Source organism: Melospiza georgiana, chromosome 5, assembly GCF_028018845.1.
Source record: "Melospiza georgiana isolate bMelGeo1 chromosome 5, bMelGeo1.pri, whole genome shotgun sequence".
Lineage (NCBI taxonomy): Eukaryota > Metazoa > Chordata > Aves > Passeriformes > Passerellidae > Melospiza > Melospiza georgiana.
Window position 1 is genome coordinate 11420556 of NC_080434.1, and position 25611 is coordinate 11446166.

At 33.4% G+C, this 25611-nt stretch overlaps 1 protein-coding gene across 3 annotated transcripts in view; it reads left to right on the forward strand.

The window, feature by feature from the left end:
• Positions 1–25611, forward strand: part of FSTL5 (follistatin like 5) — a 270766-nt gene that overhangs the window by 34198 nt on the left and 210957 nt on the right. For all 3 annotated transcript variants that reach the window (XM_058024913.1, XM_058024911.1, XM_058024914.1), the window contains one exon: positions 7605–7638. In XM_058024913.1, coding sequence (XP_057880896.1) covers positions 7605–7638 — 34 coding nt within the window. The remainder of the gene's footprint in view (positions 1–7604; positions 7639–25611) is intronic.

The window sequence follows — 25611 nt, forward strand, 5'->3', positions numbered from 1 at the left end:
TTTTAATCAATGCTGGTAGATAGACTACAATTTTACCCATAATTATGTCTTAATGCAGACTAAATATTACTTGAATTCCTGTTTTGTAAGAAGGTAATTGATGTTTATGCTCTCATGTCTATAATTCCTAATTGTCATTCTTCCTGTAGATTTTCTTCTATCTGTACAAAAATTTGCCAAGAGGAAAAATAAGATCTGAATGAGCCTCAGACAGACTGAATAATAAAAAGCAAAATACATTATGTGGTTTTAGAAAATTACACTTAAAACCACCTCTGAAATTTAGAAAGAAAAATGAATTGAGATTTTAGGCAAATTGCTTCCATTAATGTCAGTGGGAAGTGGCTAGGATCCATCTGTAGTAGTTTGCTTTTTCTTTCTTTATTTATCTTTTTTTTTTTTTTTTTTTTTTTTTAAGTAGCATTATATTGTCAGGAAATATACTACTGTTCAGTAATTGTGAGTGTACCTGGAGCTTTAGGAACTGATACAAAGGGGAAGGTAATAGAATACCCATTAAATACTGTATCCTAGAATTTCCAGGAATAATTCACTATGCTAAAGTGTTGCTTCTTGGAGATCTCTTTCCCCCTTCTTTGCCTATTCAAATCTAAATTGCTCTCAGATAATTGCAAAATAAATAGATATCCACTGAATATGATTCTGAGCTCTATGATATCAGTATATCCATCTGCAGCACCTCACTGTCTTGGTAGGCTTGAAGAAAGTACATCTTATGCTGTCTATGGATGGGGAAGCAATACTACACTGAGTGTCTGAGCATATAAAGCTTAATGCAAAACATGCACAAATAGCAGTAATTACTTCTGTAAAGTCTTTATTCACGTAGCTCCTCCAACTTAGCTAAGGAGAGCTGTAGCCTGGATTTAGCTACATAAATTGGCTTGAAAAATCTTCGGTATAAAAGTGGTTTTGTTCATAGTAGTGCATGTTTTAATGCAAAAGTATACACCACTTCTGCTGCTTAAACCATGCATTAAGCATCTTAATGCTTAAAGAATTATAAAAACAGCAACACTGCACAGCAGTATAAAATTGGTAGAATGTTTTCCTATCATGTGCTGTGAAACTGCTTATAAATTTTGAATGTATTTGGTCTATCATCAAAGAACAAAGTATGAAGACATCATATTAAAGAAGCTATAGTTCCACTGTATTTCTGTAAGAGTGACCTGCCTGAAAGATCTGTGCAGAGTAACCTTCTGTGCATGTTCTGTTGGGGTTTTTTTTCCAGAGTTCAGCTCAGAACTGTGACCAGTTCTAGGCCGATTGATGATAATGAGGTATATGGATAGAAGGGTAACAGGAAATGGAAGAATTAATCCTTAAAGTCAGCATGTAGATTTTTTATTTTATTAGATTTTTTTTTATATTGTGGAAAAATTATATGATTTGGAAAACAGGACTTTCTCTGCTTCAGTAAAATGAAGGAATATATATTTGGCCTTTTACAACAGTTTCATTGGGCCTGTGGGATCATTAGGATTCCTCATGGACAGTGTATTACATTGGAATCAAAAAACCCAAAAAACCCAATACAAAACAAAAAAAACCCCAACAACAACAAAAACGATAATTTTGCAGTGCTACTAAACCCCAATGATTTATTGAAATAGGAATCCTTGAAATTAAAACCCTAAACTACTACTCAGCTGCCTTTCAGACAAGAGTAATTAGGGCTTATAGGTCCTGTAGGGGGTTTATTTGTCTTGGGAGCTACCTGCAGCCTGCTACAGGCAAGTCTTTTTACACTAGCATTGTTTTGGAAATGTGTCTGTATGGATTGGGAGCAATCCTACCAGAAGAAATTGTTTCTTTGAATATGTACTAATCTGACTGACTCTACCTATTTTAAACAAATGTTATTTCGTAGAGTGCAATACACGGTGTATACATTTGGTATAAACAGCGTTACTGTGTCATTAGCAGGAAGCTGCTTCAATTCTATTGGTGCTGAAGAAACATTGGGATTTAGACAGTAACTTTAGTCCAGAGCTGTTTCACCTTGAGGGCAAAGTTTTGTCTGCTGTGCTTTATGTGATCCAAAGCTGCCTTTGGGACTAGTATATGCCCTTGCCACCATCTAGGTTATTTGCCTTTATGTCAGACAGGCCTGAACAGAAAAACCTGTGGATCTTTGTGTATAACTTCTGTCCACTTTTCATCCACAGAAACCACACGCTTTGTTGAAGCCTGGTCTAGAGGTACTTTTCCTTCAGAGTATGTAGACATAGACAAGATGATGTTAAACTTTTTCATACCTTTATTTCTTCTCTGCTCCTCTCTGCTTTTAAGTGATTGTAATCTGCATGCAGAGAGGAGCACCTACTTCAAACTCACCTTCCCGGGTCTGCCATGATTGTTCTTCATGTTCCTCAGGGACTTAAACCAGCAAACCAAGAACTAAATCAGTGTATTTTGCAGTTTACCTTTCTCATCTCTGTGGCTGGGCTTTCCTTGGTTTGGTTTTGGATTTAATGACAATCATTTCACTCTTGTATTGAGGCTCCCCAGATACTGTTGCGTTGCTTTCATATAGATTCATGAATTCAAGACTTCATCAGGGTTTCTCCACAGGCCTGTAAGGCTTATTCTTTACACTTTAATATTTAGTAATATTTCTGGGAACACCATTAATTCTGAGCACTTCATCAGCTTTATATATTACATGTTTTTGCCTAGCAACTTTGCTTCACATCTTGTTTCCTTCACACAATCTTATATTCATGTGATGCCTTAATCAATACAAGAACAACCTGTGGCATATTATTTTCTCAGAATTTGCTGCTGTAAATGGTGGCAATCTCTAAGAAGACTGGGCTGTGTATGCAGAATACCAGTTCAAGAATCCTGCTGCAAACATTAAACTAAAAAGCTTTCTGCAGTAAATAGCATTCTGACAAGAGCAAGAGGAAAATGGTTCACTTTTTGCACATTCTTTCTTTCCTACCATAGTAAGCAAGGCCTTGCTTACTGCTGCTTAACAGAACAGCTTTACAAATGTAAATGTCATTGCTTCTGCTTTGCATGCATTTCTAGTTTAAATTGCAATTGTACTGCTGTTGCTAAGAGTCTGCTGAAGTCTGATTCTATAAAACTTCTTTGAAACACAAATGTTCAGCCTAATGTCATTGATCAAATTGGGTCTGAGAATAGTTTATCAGATGCTTTGTGCAGTATGTGTGCTTGTACTCCCTGACTGTGACCATGCTGCTGTTTCACTCATGAATAAAAGGTTTCTGTGCATTTGTAGCTCAGAATTCTTGTAATTAAAGTTGTTGTATTAATTTAAGTGAATATATAGTTAATTCAGCTACTATAGCTTGTACATGTTTTAACAATAATAACTATTCTGGTACCTCTCTTAACGAAATATTTTCTTTAATAAAAATTATTCCATTATTACTATTGTTATCATTATTTGTATAGTACCCCTACTGCAGAATTAGCCATAAAGATAATGAACACAAAACTTACTTTCTGCATTTCAACTATATTTTATTATATGTCTAATGGTAACTTTTCGTTATAAAATGTTAGAAGAGCAAGTAACTTACACTCTTTTTCATTAGCTTCTGTAATTAATAGTGTATGCTATTAAATTTTTTAAATGTTTGTCACATGTCAAGGACAATCTACCATATGCTTTATACTAATTAGTACTTTGTTTATTTTAGGAATTTGATTAATTCAGCAGCCACTTTTTAAATAGAGCCAGCATAGCAAAGGAGGCTTTGTCTGAGTTTTCCAAAGACAAAATAAGGCTCCTCTTCTTTACCAGTAGCCAGATCCTCAGTAGATGATTCAGGCAGAGCCATAAGTGAGGTTCTGTATGAAATACAGTTATGTAGTTTGCCTTTTAAAAAACATAGAATTAAGTGGCATTCAGAATGCCTCTATGTGCAACATCCAAGGTTTATAAACAGTAATTTTCTTTCAAAAAGGGAAAAAAACCAAACAAAATTTGCATGATGTGTATTTCAATGAGACTAAGAAATGAGCTTTACTTTTTCTTCAGTGGATGGTGTATTTTCTTAGTCCTAGAATATCATCTACCTTTACATATCAGCTCTGGTCTTTCTTATAAGTAGCTTTGTACCTTCTTGGTAAATTAAGAGTCCCTTTGATCATCCTTCTCTACACCCCTTATTGCTAATGTGAAGCCCTTCTAAATAAGACTTGGTACTATGTCAAACTTATTTAGCAAAGATGTTATTTCTGAATAATGATATCAAAACGTTTTAAGAGATGTTGATAGTGTTTGTGTATTAAGACAAAAAAGAAAAATAGCACTAGAAAAGGAGCTTTTATACCTTGGAAAAATATTTGTGTATATTTAAATAAGTTTATTTGCAGAGCCTCATTTGATTTATATTGGAAATAGTTTCTGACTTAGGATTTGTAGGAATGGTAATTTTTATGGTCAACCATCTGTGATAGTTTTCAGTTCACAAACATAACAAAAAATCTGACATTGTCTCCATGAAAAGTTTACTTTAAATTCAGCCTTTTGGGCACAGGAAAGGTTTCTTTACAGTTCTAATATGTTCTGCATTGATACATTTCATCAGGCTGATACACTGTAATGCAACACAGAGCCATAAAATGCCATTCAACCTATCTGGATTATTTGTTTGGAGAATGTTAAACTCAAAAGTATTTTGCTATATTGAAGGAGATAAAAATATCCTAGAATGCAAAATGGTTGGTTCTGTTACAGATGGCTCATATCAATACCACCAATGTGGTATTGTAGTTCATGTAACCATTCTAGACACATAGATCCAGAATGATTAAATGAATGATGACATATATATATTTGTGTGTTTGTGTATGTATTTATATAAAATTTATTTATATATCCTTTTGATTGTTAACGTGTTGGGTAGAAATATTTTGTTTATATATCATAGGCCAGTACAGGAGAAATATAACAGAATGGTGTGTAATAGTATTTTTATAAAGTTCTCCACACATATGTTTATACAGACATATGTTTTACTTAATACTGTGATGCTTGCACATTTATATATTAGGCACGTATATTGTCTAATATGCGCGGGTAAAATTTTGTTGTTTACAGGCCAACAAGCATTAAAATCCTAGCCCACTGCACAAATGCAGATGGAAATAAATGTCATTATGAACAATTTATTCATTATGAACCATACTGCAAGTTTCAATAGTTCTTTCACCTCTCTCACAATCCACAACCCTGAAAATTTTATTTGTTTGCGTGTTTCCCATGAGGATGAGCAGTTCCTATTTCCCTGAGCATCTGAAATTATTTTTTCTAAGTTACAGGTGCTTTTAACGTTGGGTGACTAGCATAATTCATTGCTTCTCACTGATTTTCTACAGAAAATATTTCACATAATTTATCTCTCAATATTAAGGAGGAATCTGGATTTAATTCACTCTCAGTATAAACTTGTCTGCATTTTTTAACTCTGTGTTTTCTGTTGAAAAGTCTTATCTAGCAAGATTTCTCTTGGCAGAAAACTATTTTCTGAGTTCAGAGATGTTGCACCTAGTATAATCACTGGTTAATTTTGAAATCACTTGAGGCATGGAGACTTCTCTTTCTATGTGGGTGCTCTTTGCTGCTACCAAGCATCTTGGCCCAAGGAATATCACACCGAGTCTGGTCTTAGATCTGTTAGGAAAGTATTTTCTTTCTAGTTTGAATGGCAGCTCAGAACTAAAATTTGAGTGTTTTGAGAAAGCTAAGCCATGAAAATTTGTTCCAAAATCTTGAGCTGAAATTAAAGAAATAAAAATATTAGAAGAAAAGGTCTGAAAAGATATTTTCAGTTAACGCCTCTTTTCCTTGAAATCTTAACACAGTTCAATAAAAAAATCCCTGCAATTTTTTTTCTAATGTTCAAATTTCATCTAAATCCTTTTGTTTCTACTCTAAACTTTGCCAAGTTTTTTGAATTCTCTTCTTCCTAAAAAGTAATTCTCATCCTAATTAGTGTTTCTCTTCTCCTTTGATATCAATATTTGACTTTTAATGTTGCTTTCCTGCAAGGCTGCTCTGATCTAGTAATCAGTTATTGGATTAAGTATTTAGAATCTATTGCAGCTTTGTTGGCAAAAAATTCCATTTTTCTGATTTCAAACTAAAGAAGGGAGAAAAGACTAGTGAGTTTTGTGGAACTGAACAGTGTGGAGCCCATAAAATTGCACTATCTGAAATGCTAACACAACTTGGCTACATCTTGACTCTAAACTTTGGTGATTGGTTGATTTTGTAATAAGCATAGACTTCTTATGAACAAGATTCTCTGAGTTTACACTGGCCTGTTAAAGGCTAAGTTTCACTGCATGACTTCTAAGGATATATAAAATAAAAATTACAAGCAAGTTTTCCTTTAGAAGACTTGAAGAAAGTTCTAGACAGACCCACTAAACCAAATGCTGACTGTAGTGTAAAATGCAAAAGAAATTCAGTAATACTGAAACTATTGCTTTAAATTTAGTAGAGCATGAAAATCAGAATGGCATGAAAATTGATTCTGGTAAATTCAGCACATCCTATCCAGTGTTTCAGGAAATACCATTCATTTCGTTTAGGAAATACTAAAAATATATCTAGTACATCACATTTTACTGATAATGAATTTTTTCCTTTTTTTTTTTAACACCTTATTAGTGTTTCTAACATATGGAAATGGAGAAATTTGAAGAAATATTTCACAAATACATACAAGTTTTGACATATTTACTTGTTTGAAAAGAAATAAGAAAATAATAATTGACTTGGATTTGTAAGATTGGTTTGCAGGGAGCAACAAAAATACTGCATCTCTAGCCATATTATTTATTATTTCACAAAATTGAAAATGTTGGAACAATATGTTTTACTTGTTTGAGGATAAGATGGCCTTATGCTTAACATTAACTAAACATTTCCATGTCCCTGTGAATTAGAAAATATTAACAGAAATGATGTTAAAGGACGTATGTATTGGTGTAGAAGTATTAACTTCTTTCTGTAGATTTCTAAATACAGTCTGGATGCTAAATGAACCTGTTATGAGCACAGTAATAACAATCCTTGGTGTTTATAGGTAAAATAAAACAGTGCAATTAGTACTAAAGGGTAATCAGCCCACTCTCTTTGTTATCAAAAGCTAAAATGCTTAAAAATTTTGAAGTGTTTTGCATTTAGCCTATTCCTAATGCTATTTTTACTGGAATAAATTTATATAGCAGCAAATATTTGAAGAATTGCAGTACCCAAACATGGGACAAATCCCAGTTTTTCAGGGACTTGTGCAGTTGAATTATAAGCATCTCCCAAGACAGAGGTCAAGTGACAGAGACTGCATGGCCCCATTGGGTTATGTGCTCCAGCACTTAATCCCTGTCATTTTGGGAGGGGGAAAAAAAAAAGTGAAAAACACTAGTTTAAAAATGGGTTATATAGGACTCTTTAGGCATCAGGCTAAGTGTAGTTGATTTTACTTTGGAGCAGGATGGAGGAGGAATTACACTGTCTCATTTGAGTCATGTCTGTCTATGATTTTGTGATAAATAGTTCTGAAATTAATACATTTTTCTGCTCTTAATTGCAGCAGGAAAAGAATCATGAAAGCTCAAGAAATAAAGGTAAGTGCCAATAGTTTTCAAAATGTGGACATTCTCATAATTATCACAAATGTAGCATTCATTTTTGGTAAAAAACATCCAGATGGATTGTTTGCCAAGTACTCTAGTATTTGAAATGACAAATATATTTTTAGGAAAGGGATTGAAATTAAGAAAGTAAATGCATTAGTAAATGTATTAGTAAATCTATTTTTGGAACCTTGAGATGAACAACACTGGTTGCTGCACTAGATGGGATGGGCTGCACAGTTTCTCACCAAGTTCATGTCCTTGACTATGGCTGGTTATTATCCTTCCATAAAACATCAGTACCATCAATTTAGCTTCTCCCTTTCCATTCAGTAAATCTGAAACTGGGTGTGATTCCAATTTTTGCACAAATTAGTAATGTCCTTAATAGGTTGCCTCGCAAAACAACCATTGTGGGTGGTCTTTGTGTACAATTGATATTTTCACTGCACCTTACTCTGTGCCAGTGGCTAAGCACTATCTGAAATAGAATATCCAGGTTAAAGAAACAACATTTTATCAAGAATATTAATACTTCCAAAACTCAAATTAGAGTTCACACCTTTTTTTTTCCTAAAAGAAAGTATTTTAAGAGAGAGAACATCGAAACCTTGTCATTAAAAATTACTAAGCAAGAAATGAAAATCAAAACTTCCAGTGGTGGCAGAGCTTGTTTGCTTGATACTTTAGTTTTTTATTGAGATAGGATATGAGATAGTTTAAAAGGGATACAAGGGGAGGATAGGAGAAAGAGTACCAGGTAAATGTTGCAAAGAGAGGAGGCAATTAAGTGACAAACCAACCTATATCTTTTTTATTACCTTAGGAAGCAATGTGTAATCATATCACCCAAGTTAGCTGTTCTTAATTCAGTTATTTATGTATCACAGTACTCATTCATCTCAATTTTCTTCCTTTCTCTTGCATGGAGGATAAACACAAACATCTAAAGCCAAGCTAAAGTTGATGGTTGATTGGAGCTGTGTCAGGACAATTAGATTGTTTATGATGATATCATAATTTACATCATCTGAATGACCTATGATCCTTCATTTGAAGAGTATGCATGGGAAAAATAACTGAACCAAAAAATCCCCGTTATTTTCACCCATTTGTGATTTATAATTTTCTTTTCAGAGGTAATACAATATAAAGGTGAATCTTCTCTAGATGTAGTGAGTGTATCCATGATATATTGTTCAAAATGCTTTCTTGTCTGATGACTTAATACAAATTATAAAAAAGACTGTGACAACTCAGATCAGATTAGAGGAATAAATGATTTGTGAATACTGAAGGATTCTGAAATGGGCCATTCTTTGTGGATTTTTATGATTTATGTCAGATATATATGATGTTTAACAGTCTTTCTCACACACCCCACCCCATGCTGTTGCCAGGTGGTCATCATGGTATGTATGTGAGCAAGGAGTAAAAGTAGGAACAAAGTAATGAGCTGGATGGGAGTGCCCATCTAATTCATTCGCAGTTATTTTAGTGAACTAACCAGGGAAACAATTTTCAAAAGATTGCCAAGTGTTGTCCGCACCTTCCACCAAAGGAGCCCATTAAACTCCACTTGAAGGGAGATATCCATTTTCTCCAGCTAGGCAGTGATATTGGTGCTGAGCTGCACAAAATTTGATGTGATTTTATCTGTAACATCACTTAAGGAAATATTTAACCTACAAAACTTCCTGCAAGATATGTTTGTCTCTGCCTAAACTGACAATTCAACTTGGAAGATTTCAGTGGTCTGGAAGACTAATTATGCACAGAGTAGTCTTTGAAACATGTATGTATCTACAGATATACTTTATTGCATAATGCTATTTTGAGGTGAGTCCATTATTGGGGTTTTTTATGGTATTCTCTTTTTATATTCTTTGAATTTATTTGTTTTCATATGTTCTTTATCCATGTAATTGCAAAGTTTCAAAAAGATAGTTTTATTTCACTTGTAGCATATAAAATCTTAAAATTCTTTCTACTTAAAATACTGGTTGGTTCAGATGAAACAGGACTAAATAAATGTTTCAGCATGAGCATTTTTGTCTTGTCAACAGGTAACTGCAGTTTGTATGCAGTATCTAAATGTTTTGTGCTCTGCATATGTTCTTCTGAGATAGGTAAATTTTCCTCAACTTCTTGGGACGGGTTTCTAACAATATTCCTTACACTTTACATATTTCAGCCACTTCATATGGCAAAAGGACAAAAAGTTTTCTGTGGTTTCTTAACAGTTCTGATGCTTTCAGAAGCAATCTTGTCCTCTTAATTCAGAGGGCAAGTTCATCCTTACCAAGTGAAATGCTGATGTCTCTGTTGTGCCCTATAACTTCTATTGAAGTCAGTAGTTCAGTATCTAATTTTTATTAATAATTTCACTAGATTGTATTTTTAAGAGGGGAAGATCTTGCAGCATAAGTCAAGTCAAATGCTTTTTGACTTCAGCAGGATCAATATATTAGTATAAAGGAGCATTCTGCATCTTTTATTACATTATAAATACCTATGAATTTTCATTTTAACTAATTTATAAAAAAATCCTATAAAGTATATCTGATTCCTATTTTAGTAAGTATGTTTTTATTGTTCTGTAGTGTTTTTTTTTCTTCTCCTGATACATCTCTGAACTGTTTGTTTTTTCCCATCTGTTGCTTCTGTTTTCAGCCTCTAAGTCAATCACACCAGAATAGAAGCCAATGCTCAAACACCCCCTGTTCTGACACTAGTCCCATCTCTTTCTGATCTGTGATATTCTTTTTCCTGTTTTACTTAACAGGTAAAAGATCTTTTTGTACGCTGCTTGAGAAAAGCAGCACTACTTTTATGTAAAATACTATGTTAACATTTTACAGTTTTTAATGGATGTTGGCAAACTTCCTTCTGCTTCCAAGAACTTTTTGTATGTGAAAATGATTATCACCAGGGCAAAATACAAATTAAATTAGTTTTATAACACTTCTGTAATGTGAAAGAAATAACAAGGCAATTACCAACCAAACCTTGCTAACTTTTAATTGCTAGCTTGAAGTTCCATTTGACCTTCCTTACCTTTGTTTTCCAGTGTTAACTCCTTCAGACAAAAGAATGTTTTGTTTCCAAACCTGTAGTGGAAGATGAAATGGAAAGTTTTTGTGGTCATTTGGAAACATCAGAAATTGTGCTACATTTAAGCAATGTGCAGAATTTTCTTCCCACCTATGTTTGACTTTGAAGACACTAATGTGCTTTTAATAAATAATGTTATAAACTTTAAAGTAGAAATAGTTTCTGACAATATAATTCTGAAAAAATGTTACTTCTGAAGTACCATAAGGTTGACCCATTTTAACTATTTGCCAAATCTTAAAGGCATCTCAAGTCCTTTTCACAGAAAAAACACTGGAACACAGGAAATGATGAGCTACAAAAATATTTCAGCTAACTGGTAGCGTTTCAGATCAGTCCCTAAGCTTAGTAATAGTTTTAATTACTAATATTCAAATATTGAATTTTTTTTTGAGAATTAAAACATTGGTTTCAGTATAGAGAAACAATGTGTAATATCTTTCTAAAAAGCCACCCGCAAAATCAGAAAAATGTCTGAATTTAGGCCAAGAGTAAGGCAGTTGTGTTGATGTTGAGCCATGATACAATAGTATAACTTTCCCTAATACTTCTAGCAACTTAAAGAACTTTTCTATCTTTTGAAAGATAGAAAAAGTGCTCCACCTAAGATTTGAAAAATATGCACTTTTCATAACATTTTCAAAGTGTGCATGCAAATAATTTTAATGATATTAATTTAAAGAATTTTTTACTTTAGTTAAGAGCACCTGTCGTGTAGCATACCAGCTGTATAGGATGTTTTAAAATGTTTGCTAGCTACTATTGATATGAGCTTTGAACATCACTAACACTCAAAATTCAACCATTTAGAGAATTTTGACAGACATAATTTTAATTACAACTTGAGTTTCTAAATGTACTCAACACTTCTCACTTTGTGCTTACCTTAATAATCTGAATGTAAAACCATTATTGACTCACAGATTAGTTTCAAAAACATAATTATCTATGATTATGAACATATTGCCTGACTCCTCTGATATCATTAACAAACATCTGTTCCTTTTTTAATCTTTAGCTACCAAAATTAGAGGGGAAATCATATAGGCATCACCTGCATATCTTACTTGCTTTTTCCTCTTTAAATTGTTTATCATACCTTCACAACATTCCTGGTCTTTTTTGAAATCCCAGATTGGTGTAATCTTTTTCTATGCGCTCATGAATGTAAGACATGAAGAAATGGAAAAAAGCTTAAGAAATTTTAAAATTTAGGGTATTTGAGGGACAAAATCACTAAGGCCTTATTTGAATAATAACTTGTAAAAGTGAAATAGTGTCTGGAGATCCTCTCAAATGCCAGTGGGTGAACAAACTGTTAGATCTATTCTGCAATATGTCTGTATGTTATTACTTTTGGTAATGGACAAAGCTATGCATGTTCTGATGCAGAATACATGATACCAGCATCCTTTGTCATGTTAAAACCATTAACTGTGGTAAAAAATACAGTTCATTACATTCTGTAATGTATCCAGTGATCCAGTTTTTCTACTCAAGCATTATTAAAACTAATATAGTAATTAGAATAGTATATTAAAATTATAATAAGTATAAATATTATACCATAATATTGTATGCAATAATGTATGTTATAATGATAATATAATTATTATATTAAAATAATTTAACAAATTATTCTTAATTTGTTTTTCAACAGACCCCGATTAATTCTGTGTGGTTAGAATTTGAAATGCAATCCTCCTGGACTGAACTGACTAATGTTTTAGTTTGTTATGCTCTGGTAGCTTCTATACTAGATCAGTACATTTCAGAAAAAAATATACTATTTTACAGAATGTGTGTAGCAGCAAAAGGTTGTTAAATGTTTGTCCAATCTGACCTACAGTTTTTGTTCTGAAGTTCTTTTCTTTGTCAGTATGTTCTAATTTACCTGAGTGAATAAACTTTGAAGAGTTGTATGGGATTTTTGAATTAAGTGTGCCACATCCTATCCCCTTTTATCCTGTTTGTTCTCCTCCAAGGCCTGGTCAACTGAAACTCAAATCTCTTTGTTACTTAAGAATTGTCATAAGAAATGGAGCTCTGTTTTGCACCGGAATGATTCTCTTTTCCCTTTCTTAAAAAATTTCTACAGACACAGTGTTATAAACTGAATGCTTTGGAGTGTTCTTTCTTTATTATTGTATTGGAATGGCTTTTCCATGATTAACAGTTATAGAAATTACAATGGTAAGGTCTGAATCAATTCAGATTATGAAATGCATTTAAAATAAACAAATTTATGCATGTGTGAAAATAATTTTAGTGTAACAGTTAATCTTAGAGTTTATTTTTCAGCATACTTGAAGCTCATTTTTAGAAAGTAAAGTGTGTGCATCAGTGTCAGATATCAGTTCTAGGTGGTATCTTTGGTAACAGTGTGATTACCTGACACAGAAAGTACACACCCAGAGCAAGGTCTCTACTGTATATACAGATTTATGAAAATGTTTTCTTATTTCTTATAAGCAAAGCATTATTGGGCAATGCTGCAATCCAGTTTTGGGATCTATCTCTCAATACAGCACAGTATTTGTATATTAACCTAGTCAGGCTTGCTACCAGTGTAATGCCACGGACATAAACAGTGTAAACTGCACAAATATGGCCTCACCAGTTGTTATCTTGAGGTAAACACACTTTATCTTTGTCAAGAAATTAATTAAAAAGGCTAAAGTAATAACAAGTGAATACAACATGGTGCATATATTTTACAAAATTGCAGCATTTACCCTAAGATAAATTCTAGGCCTACATTCCATACTAGTGAAAAATTGCCTGCAGTTTTATTGTGTTAGTGTCAGGGGAGGAACAGTATCACATGGAAGTTCTTGAGTGTTTTCTTGCAAATTATGTCTGCATTTTCACAGAGGAGTTATTTCCAACTGCTTGGCTGCAACGTTTCCAAGTCCATTTTTGCTATGAGACTAAAAAAAAAAATTTAATTATGCAAAAAATTCTCAGCTGTCAGTGTATATTCAAAAAATCAATTGGAATAATCAGATGCATCTTTAATTTTTCTTAAGAGCATATTCATTATTTCCACTTTCCATTGCCAGTTCTTAAAAGTATGTGGGGGATGCACATATATTTTGATAATGATTACAGAGATAACTACTGATACTTATTATGTATAATTTATATATAAATGATCCTATATATGTTATGTAATAGTGTATATATAATGATAGTGGAGAAAATATGACAGCAAAAATATTCTACAGCTGTGTCTGTTGCATTCATAAAAGGATGAAATTCTTCGTGCCTGACTTATTGGCAGCTTTAAGAATTATACATACAAATAATTTCTTTCTTCTCTGGATTTTCTTTACAGCAGGAAAGTGTACATCTGAGTTTGATTTTCTTCTCATATGTAATATTCATGACATTCAGAAATTTGGAAGGGAAAAATATGGTCTGTCTCAAAATTCCAGGCAAGAACTCTTCTCCAATATGATATATCTATTCCAACAAGAGATGCAATGGTTATTTCTGCATGTAGTAGCATAGCAGAGCTAACATAAGAGATTGGTATCCCTCTTTTGTTTTTTGTAAAACATTCATCTGTGTCCTCCTAAAATTTAAGTTGCATTCTGTTAAATTACTAAATCTACTTCAAAGCAGACATTGTGAACTTGACTGGAGAGAATAAGTTCAGTGGTATTCATGAAGTTCCTCTCTGTAGTGCAGAAACACTTGAACAGATAGAGTGGAGAAGAGATTCAGCCCTGGCAGGGGAGGGGAGTGCTGAATACTGACTGGAATACATATTCATTCCTATTAAGATTTTACTATCTTTAAAGAAGTCACTCAGAGGATGAATGTAGCAATTTTGGTTATTTAAATTTAAATGTATTGGTAGTCTGAATTTTAATATTGTGTGACCCACAAAAGACTTTGAATAGCAATAGAGTTTCTTTTTTTTTTTTTTTTAAGCTTCCATGTAAGAGCAGCTATTGTTTAACTTGAATGTTATAGTGAAAATAAATGTTTTGGGTAATTTCTTGTGTTGTTTCAGGAGTAGGCTGAGAAGAGCTAATTAATGTGACTTGACTTTAAGTTAGTCTATTCTTTTATTATTAATAATGTTGAGGTTTTAAAGTTAAAAATTAATGCTAAAAGCTTTGTAGTTTTATATATTTAGATTCTTTTTTGTGCTTAAGACAATGTGTATTTTCAAGAATGGCTTTCATTTACCTCTTTCATCTTAAAAGAGGTACACGAACCACAGATGGCTATATGAGGTAATTTGAATTCTCTCTTGAGCGCTGAAGGTTTGCACTAAATTCACAGAAAAAGTATCCTTGCGTCCTTTAATACAGATATATATACAGTTGTGCAGTGTCTGTAGCCTATGCATGCCATGTTTCTCACATGTAGTGAATATTCCTTTGATTATGCTAACAATGGAAATCTAAATGTAAAATGGGTCATTTCCTGTGAAGCTTGGCTGGTTTAAAGTATTGTCTACCTTTTCTGTGTACCCTATGCCTTTGCAGAGCCTTCATTCTCAGAATGAAGAGCAAAATATGATTTGTATCAGCACCACAGATAGCTTAGTTCAGTTTGGCATATAATAACCAGGTGGAGCAGGCTGTTTCACACTATTTGTGATGTAGCAGGGAATTATTATGACCAAAAAGAAACAAGTGAGAATGATGGAAAGTGCAGCGCACATTTGGTGTAACAGACTGCTGAAGCAAAATAATCTTCCTATCTGAACAACTTGAAGTTTTCCTTTTAGAATAGATTTTCAAAAAGCAAAGTGCGTGTCAAAAACTGTCCAAATGCTATTAAAGGAAAAACTTGTGGTTTATTTCCAAATAAAAAGTATACCAAGTAATAGCTAAAAATGTACATTAGAATTTATACTAGAAGAAAGCAACTTTTGTTATTGTGTTTTATTTGCCTGTAGCATAAACCTTTGCTTTATCAGTAGATCTCAGTATTATCTCTATGTTGATTGTATTAAATAATCTGCTGTGATACCTCATTACTGCACAGAAAGGGGGCTATGGTATTTCTATCACTGGAAAAGATATACATAGAGATAATTTTCAAAATCTATGCTCTGTAATAATTTTTTTTAGATATGAACTTAAAATACAATGTAGGCTGTAGTTCAATTATGTGGAGGGATAAAATGTAAGAAAATAGTGCAGAAGGCAGTCTCACACCTGAGGAGTTGCAGCTGTACCAATCACCAAAGATTAGGAACAGCCCTGCCCTTAACAGGCCACAGCTGCGTCCAGTAATGAGATGATACAAAAGAGTGGGGTAGCTGGGTGAGGAGGGTGCTCGAGTTTGTTGGCTGTGCTGTGAAGATGCAGTTAGTGCTGTGAGGAGATGTCCATGGGAAATCACTGAGAAGGTATGGGACTTTTGAAAGAAGATGACAATGCAATTAGGCTATTCATAGAAGTATTTGAAGTTGAGAAAGGGTTGTCATGAAAGAAAAAGTGAAGTTGAGGAGGAATACATAGCGTTCAGAAGCAAAAATCTGAATAATTCAGAAATAAATTCTATTTTTTATATATTTTCAATAATTACCTGTAAATGGGTATCTTTTTTCATTCAGGTATGAGGCCCCTGGTTTTTGTTGCGTATTTATAACACTGATTATACATAGCTTACATATAGGTTTTGTGTGCTGTTTATAGGCCATAAACTTTTAAGAACACTTATGTAGAAAAAATCTGACACATTTGTGTTACATGTTAGAAATTTCCATACTCATGCCATCTTAAACAGAAGTAATTTTTGGATTCATATAGTTTTCTTCAGAATGCTATTGATTATACATGAGAAACATATTTTCTCCAATAAAATAAATCTTGCAAGCAACTTATTGGACAATCAGGACTTACAAAAAACTTGAAAAATGAGTCTGTTGAACACAATTTCCACCTCAAATCTCTCTCCCAATTATTGCAGCACTGTGTATTGTTCAGATGCTGGTTGAGACAATTGCAGTATTCATTTTTTGCCTTTGCCTTTGAATAGCAAGGGTTGATGTGTTCCATTATCATTAAGGTCGTGTTCTGGTTTACTCCAAGCACGCTCTTTTGTCTCTTGCCTTAGACACCAGAACATGATTGATGGTGTCAGATCCTGTTAAGGTTTACATCATAACTGAAAGTAGGTGTTAGAGTGGAGTGCAAATTACAGGCTGCTAAAATGCCTGTCACTAACAATTACGGTGGGGCAGTATAAAATTTCTCATTTGTTTCCAAAGGTCAGATTAATAAAGCTGCATGGCACATTATCATAAAGGGTGGACCCAGCTGTCTGTTTAGATTATGCTTAAGAGTCTAGTGTTTCTAAGGAAACTTTACAAGGAATGAATGCATCCATTTCAACTAGCAGTTTAAATGTGGGTAATTATTAGATCTTCTTCTGAAGGGATCCAAACCAGAGGTTGCAGTCTGTCCTGAGTTGGCTATATGATGTTTGTATGTCCTGTTGTCCTGCCAACCCGGGACACAGTCACTCAAATGTCTTTCTGCTTCTCAATTCATATATATATATATAAAAGACTTTTTTTATAAATTTCTTTTTTAATCCTCAAATTTCAAGTAGCTCCCCAAGAAGCTGAAAAGCTAATTCCTTAGATGAATGAACTGTAAATTAAAATGCATCAACTAATAAAAACAGGCCTACTCATGTATATTCCTACATGACACAAATTGGAACAAGGAACTGAGCTATTTAAATAAAATATTTTAATTCTATTAAACAATTAATAGTTATTTTATAGCTTAAAAATTAAAGAGATTAAAATTAAAAATTATGTTTCTATTGCAGCTATTCAATTGATTAGTACAGAAAGCATACAAAATTATTTGATTATGCAAATGTGTACATCTTTAGCAAATGAATACAGCTTTCTAGCCTTTCTTCCTAATAATACAATTTCTGGTCATTTTTCAAATTAGCTTTTTTAATATTTGCTGAAATGTAACAATTAATTTTCTGGTATTAAAAAAAGTGGTGGTTTGGATTTGTTTTCTTTTTTTTAAATACACATAACAGCATCCTGGGAGGAAAAAAGTGAGACTTCTGATTCAGCAGGAGGCTGGCAGTAGAGTGACTGAGATTTAGATCTGAATATACAACTGAAGGAATTAATGTTTTAGATTGAATTTAATTTAATCATACGCAAGTATAGAGAAGGGTTACTCCAGTGATCAGAAAGTGTTTTTAAGTAAAACTCAAGACAGACACGGTTTGTTTTTCCTAGCAGAATGGGATACTTCAAAAGCGTGTTGATACAAATGCTTGAAAAAAAGCATGGAACTCCTGACATGAAAAGTTAGGTAGATGTTTTTTTGAACAAGAGGCAGCACTCCTTGCATGCAGCGAGATATTTCTTCATGTGCGGTTTTCTCCTCTTTTCAGGAATTAATATGATAGTAAAAAAATGCCATGTGTGATCTTGTGCAAATAATTAAGTAAAAACTGAATGAAACATCTTCCAGGATGTTCTCTGAAACTAAGCAGGACTTTTGGTGCTTTACCTGTACATTAATTTGAGTTTATGCAAAGTAATGCATAATGAAAGAAAAACCTTAGGAAATTGCATGAAAGACATGATAGAAGGAGTCACTCAGCTTCTCCTTTAAATTGAAGCAGGGCTTCTCTTATCTGGAAGACTAAGGTGTTTTGTTATACGGCAAGGTAAATGTTTCATGTTATGGGTTATGATAAAACGCTCTGTTTTTTTTTTTTTTCCTTTACACACCTGTGTAAATATAACTTTATTTGTGCAGCCATGGCCTGGATTATTTTCTCTAAAGCCTTCTTTTTCCATGTTCTTTCCCACCTGTGCCACTTTTTGCATAAGCTGTGTCTCTCTTTTTCGTATCAGCCATTCATATCTTTCAATATTTGCCATGTCTGAAAGTAATCTGTGTTTTCAGGGGGAGACTATGTAGGCTTAAAATGCAACCTCCCTTGAAAATTGAAGGGTAGGACATGCCTTTGAACTTTCAAAGGTTTTTTAGAGATTAGGTGTTTCAAGTAACTTTTGGCTTTCTTCATAGTCAGAGGGCACATGGTTTTCAGTTTCAGAGTCTGAAAAGGAGTAAAGTTTATGGGTCTGAGCAAAAACAGTTAAGGTGAGCATTAAGTTTGGATCATGTCTTTATAAGCTTATTTTTTGTAAATTTGCCTGTTCTTCCATCACCTTTGAGAGTCTGGTGGATCTTCAAGAAATAATTATATTTTATTAATTAATAGGGATCCAAATATTTTCTATTTTTAAAAATATTCTATGAAATCATAATAGAGTAAATATTGACTGATTCTTCAAGACTTATTAAGTTTATATGATGTATAGATAACTGTCAGAAAAAAATTCTTTCAAAATTGTAGTTGTTGACGGTAAGGTTTGCCAGATTTTGTTTTGCTCAGCTATGGAAAGGATACCCATGTGCTATCACTGCAATGACAGCAACAAGCTGTGATTCTGTGTGGCCCTGCATAACTACATAAAGTGAGGCCTTTGACTGTTTAGACAACACTTATTGATCAAAAAGCTGTTTATCAGAGTTCCCAGCCTGGGAAAGAAACACAGTGGGATAGATTTTTGTCCATGCACTTATCAGAATTTTCTTGCACAGGGGTTGGTTAAAAGGTAAATCTACAGCTGATCAAGTAATGGCTGATTGTTGGTTAAATAATCAGAGATGTGACATGAGTGGTTGCACATCTGAATACCATTCTCTAAGCAAGTGTTTTTGTATTCAATGGCAACGTGACAGAGTGGGATTCTTTCTTCTCTTTGTGCTCTCACTGGACTTTGTAGCATGTAGAATTTATTTACACATATGATACCCAGGCTATAAATTTTTGTTTCTCTAGCATTTGGTGTCCTGTCCAGACCTAGGCATAGGCTTATATTACTATGCTGGCAGGATATCAGAACAAAAATTCTCAGTAATAAGGTTCAAATTATTCTTCACTTGAATTATGGAGAAAAGCCACATATACATTTGGGAATGCTGGCCCACAAGAAATAATCAGTCAAATCTTGATGTTTTCGTTCTTTTGAAAGACTATAAAAATCTATGACAGAATTACTTTAATGGAAATTTAAGAAAGCATTTCATTATCTCAGAAATAAATAAATCCAAGAATATTAAAACAAGCATTTTTCTTAGCTTTTTAAAGTCCTGCTTAGAGCTGATTGAATGAAGGCTCTCAGAAGGAAAGGGAGATTAGAGAATTTTAGCAAATAGAAAGGCATAGAAAATTCCCATTTGTATTATAAGTGCCACCAACTTCCTAATAAGCACACATTGATTCTTCCTCATAAAATGTAAAAGCTGTGATTTGTAGCCTTAAGGATAATTGCTCACTAAAAATGCATTACAAATGGAGGAAAAAACCCAATAAAAACATTATGGTATCAGAATCATAATTTCTGTGCTCAAAGGATCATATTTATAGGCTGCACTCTGGTTTAATTAGCAGTAATCTGACCTTCTTTACCCAGAAACATTGAAAAATCTTATTACTCTTTATAATTGTAACTAGCATCTCAAAAGCAGTACATAGAGTTAGGAGTATCATAAATTAAATACATTGACAGAAGTAGTACAGAATGGTGAAAGCCAAAGATACAAATATAAAGCTATTTATATTGCCTAAACATTGTCTTTCTAAGGTGGTTCCACATACTCCTGTGTAAATATATATTAATAAACTTACTGAAGTTTATCTGTATGTTTGGAGATGTACAGATTAAATGTCGGGAAAGACATACAATTACAAATGTGTAGAAAGAGGCTCTCTGAACAGAAATCAGAATCTAGGGAAAAAAAGGATTTATTGAGAGTCTTTAATAGCCTTTAAATACACATTTTAGACAACTATTTTGAGGTATCATGTCATCTATATCAAGTGTAATAAAAGCAGCTGGAAATGCTGGACTTTTTCCCATTCATTTCTTTATTTCCACTTCAAATTAAAGTATGGGATTAGGCAAGACTTGCAAGTGTGATGTAGTTAAAGATTAAAACATACAAACTCAAATGTGTACAGTATTATAGATATTTCTTCTTTTAAATTTGGGGTTTTATAGCATGTTTGGGGAGGTTTTTGGTAAAGCATGTCACATGACTCTTTGTACATCTGTATGCACTCATTCTGGATGAATGCCTTTAAGGCATTAGCATTTTTCATAGGTCTGTGTTCTAACACACTTGCTGGACACACTGATTGCTGAATTTGCAAGTTTTGTGACCTGTTATCCCCTCTCCTTGCTTACTAAGAAAAGAAGTCTTTTTATGTGCCCACTGATCTTCATAAGCAGTCAGTTGCAAATGGCATTTCTTCCTTTCCTTGTCTCTCTGGAGAGGTAATATGAGACATGAAACCTGTTTACTTTCTTTCAGGCTCTTCTGTACTGACTGAGATTGCCCTTTTCCACATGTCTACTTTATTCTTGCAGTTGTGGCAAGCGCTCAGAGTTTAGGGGAATCATAAATGCAAGCAAGCTAGAGGCTTGCCATGCAGAGCATGAAGGTCACTACTGTTTCCCACACTGGGATTGCGGCGTCTCATCAGGCACCTCAGCAATCTGATCTAGTTGCTATCAGAAAAGTCAATATTTGCATTTTGTTGAATATGCATGCCCACCAGTGTTTGGAGAAAGGGTTATTTGGTATCTGAGCTTGTGTGATTATCTTGTTTGCATTCACAAGATACTATCTGCAAATCCTCTAATGATTCAAAGACAACGTTGTATTGGAGTTATTTCATTATTAGGATTAATTCATTGCTATTCTAAATTAAACAGGCTTAGCATTTTTGTTCTTTAATTTCAGATAGGGCACTGGAAGGACAACTTGAAGAAAAATGTCAAAAATGCTTTAACTCATTGAATGTTAAGTGTACACAGAGAAGCTATTGTAGTTCATGTTATGTTTGCATATCACTTTTTAAAGAACTTTTCAATCATGCTGGTTGCTGGAATACATTGGTTTCCCTGCGAACATTACTGCAAACTAGATTAATGATTTTTAAATGGCCTACAATTAATAGGTGGAATTAAAAAAGGCCCCTGATTTGAATATGAGACTTTTCTTAAATTGTGTGCAATCACCTTTTGCAGGCCATAGAGTAAAAAATATTCTCTACTGGTAGATTTTTATATACGTATATTAAATTTGATTGACTTCAGTGGGATTCTGCAGGTGTGCTTGATTTTGATGGCGAAGAGATGTAAACCAGAGCACATAATTCTGAAAGAATTAAAATGCAGGAAAAAAATCCTTTTCAGAGTACTATCAAAGCATCTTAGCAATGTATTTACAAAATTTCTCCCTTATCCTTTTGGCAAACATTGGGCAGAGGTTGGTCATTTAGAAATCTTTATCTCTTTTCAGAGTGATTCAGTTCATGAAAATACTCTTACTTTCTTCACACAGAAAAATTCTAAATTCATTGAGATAGAAGAGGTGAATTGTGCTTGAGGTAGAAGAGGGACCAGAGAGATCCTGCCATATTCCAACAGCAGATGAAAACAATTTATTGCTTATTATTAGGCATTTTAAGGTTTTCTTTTGACGGGAAAACCCCTCTGTTAAACATTGACCAGTCAATTTAATTATGCCTCTGCTTATCAAATACAGTATCTGTAGAAGATGGAGCTGGACCTTAGAGCAACCAAGAAAGTGTTTTAAGGTAGTAAGTGGGAGACCTGGCCATTTCTTCTGGCACCATTCTCTAAACAAGAGATAAAAGCTGGATAGCAGTGTACCAATTGAATTTATTGTGTCTTGATTTTTCTTTGATCTTTGACTCAGGACTCATGAGCTTTAGTGAGCTTTTTCATTGAGTGGGTGAATCACGTTATACATATAATGTGAATATATGGAAAGCTAGCAGACACCTGACTATTCTGTCCTGAATATTTTCTAACTTGAGGTGGTGTGGAGGCCTAGAGAAGCTGACTTAAGTTGTAGGGTGGACTGTGGTAATGCTACTTTGTGAAATGTAAGATTTTCCACTTAAAAGATAGAGAGAAAAGCTCTTCTATAACTCAGTGAGCAGGAGAACCTAGGGGTTAAATAGGTTGTTATTTTATAAATAAAAATAAACAATAGCAGTTTATCAGCCACAACATAACACAACACAAGCTGCAAGAATAGTGTTGAATTTAGAACTATCTATAGGGTGTACATCCTCTAATTTGAAGGAGTACTCATGCCATATTAAGATTTGGTTATCAGAGTTATGGAGAATATTGTAATACAGCCAGCTACTGAAAATGACCTTTATTTGCAGTATCTGTATGTCATCAGTTATTAGTGTTTGGTTTATTCCCCAGAACTCTGTGGGGTAAGCTTGGCCTTTCAGAAGCAGGAGCTGAAGTTCATATTGCATGAAATGAATTTGCTAGAGCCTGTAGTCTGTTAGTCTTTCCACAAAGATTCATGACCAAGAACTTGAAATACACATTATATTCATTTCGATGCCAGTGCTTATGTATTGGTTTCGGAAACTTAGTCACGTGTAAAACAGAAACTGAAAGCTGGTTTCACAATGGAAAATCAGAAATATTTTAAATAAGGAGAAATTTTCCACTCAGCTTTACAAAGCACACAGAAATTCCTTAATTTTGGTGCATTCCTCTCATAACTATTTTCTCACTAGTAATTATTCCATAGTTTCATAATATTTGTTTTCATGTTGGTATTGTTTGATTGATTCTATTTTGTTGTCCCAAGAGCAGGAGAACAGGATATGTCTTGTTCTTTTTTTGTTCACCTTTTACATTTGGTCATGTTTTTCTGGAGTTACAAAGAGTGTCATCTTGAACAATATCAAACTGATGTTTTTGGCTGTTGGGTTGAAAATGTTTGGCTACCCCTATACTAAATAAATAAGCAGCAAATGATAAATAATGGAGCAGTCATTTTCTTCTACTAAATAATGAAATTCATGTAATGAAAAAATAAACCATTCTATTTTATGTTATCTGAAAAATTGATAACTAGTTTGTAGGCTTTACATTATTCAGGTAACAGAAAATATGGAATATATTTGGATTTGATCTGCTTCTCCCCTTTCGCTATACATCTACAAGGTTTAGCAGAATATGTTTTATCTGTTCACTTTGAAACCCATAAACATGTATGTTACAAATTAGAAAAATCCAAGTATATTTTTTGGCTTTCAAAGGAGTAATGGCTTTTGACTGACCTTTTGCTTAAAAGGTAATTTGAATAGTAACTGGTATTTCTTCAAAGATAAAAATGTATTAGCTAATGCCTTGGTACTAAAAGTATATTTTCTGCTTGTATTTTAGTAAGAGATCTGTACTTAATATGTGCAATGATATTACCTACCTTTTTTAGTAATAATTGTTTATAAAATTACTGCTACCTTGATTCCAGTTTCCACATAGCACCATAGGCTGGTTTTGACAGAGAGCTGTGTGTCTGACATGGAAATGTACATACAAATGTCTTAAAGGGATATCAAAATGCTTGATGTTGTCTTTTATAGTACTCATGTTTAAAAAAATATGTTGTGTATGCTTTAGTTGAGAATTTCAGGATGGAATTTTGACTGAGCTTTTCCAGTGTGGTGTTACCACGCAGAAGAGATTTGGCATAAATTATGCAGTGCATCAAAATTGTGTTTTGTACTTTTGTTGGTCACATCTCATATGCTTTTTAGAACCTCAAAAGTCACTCTATTGCCTAAATGGTTGCAGCTTAATAAAAATGATGTAAATTTTTGGATGAACCTATGAGTTAAAATCGGTAGCACTTCTATCTTTTTGGTAGATTTGTATTTTTTTCCTATATAAGTAATAATTTTATTAATGTAAAATAAAGGAAAAGGTGAATATAGATGAAAATTTGTCCATTGCAACAAAGACCTTGAACTATAAGAACTGCAGATGCTCACAATTATATGCCAGGCAAGCAAACCTTGTTTTACATTCCTTTCTTTATTTCTCTTTGATTTAATAATTTATAAAGTTTAGAACAGTACTATGAAAATCCTGTTTAAAATAACTGAGTAAAAGCTCTTAAATCTGAGCAACCTTTTGTGTTTGAAAATTATAAATAGAAGCTAGAAAACTTCCACTTTTTTTAACAACAATTTTAACAGTTGTGGAACGTTCGTTAAAATGTTTTAACAACTGACTAACGGACTAACAAAATAAATGCTTGAAAAGATATTCAAATTAGGGAAATAATGTATTTGCATTTAATTATCATAACTTGGTTTTCTGAGCTTGTTGTTCAGAGATGTAAATTTTATATTGAATGAAATAATTTCAACATTAAGGGAGTGGGAAACTTTTTAAATAGAAATCAGATGGTGTAGAAGCAACTTTTTGGATGCTAAGTGACTGGTGAACTTACACCCCTATTGACACCTTTGAAAAGACAATTTTGTGCTAATGTCTAATGCTTTTGACAAAGTGTTACGAATCAAAAAGATACCAAATGACAAGGAAATATGATTTTTAGTAGGTGAGACCAAGGTTACAGCATTGCATTCCTTAGGAGACTTAAGCAAAAGTCATCTTCCTGTAAATGTGAGAGATACTTACAGGGGAGATATAATTCATGTTCCTGTGGAAGCTTTCTGAGGAAAACTCGTGTGCATGTAGATTTTCAAGCATCTATGCAAGGGTTAACCAGAAGTTTTTATTCTCTGCATGTAAAGCTATAGGGGGAAAAAAATATCTTTCTTTGCTGCAACATTTCAAAAACAAAAGCTAAGATCTAAATTGCTGGCAGGGGGGAAGTTTTCAATGGAGCCCAATGGAATTTTTATCTGTAACACTCAGTTTTTAAAGTGTCCATAACACCACTGAGC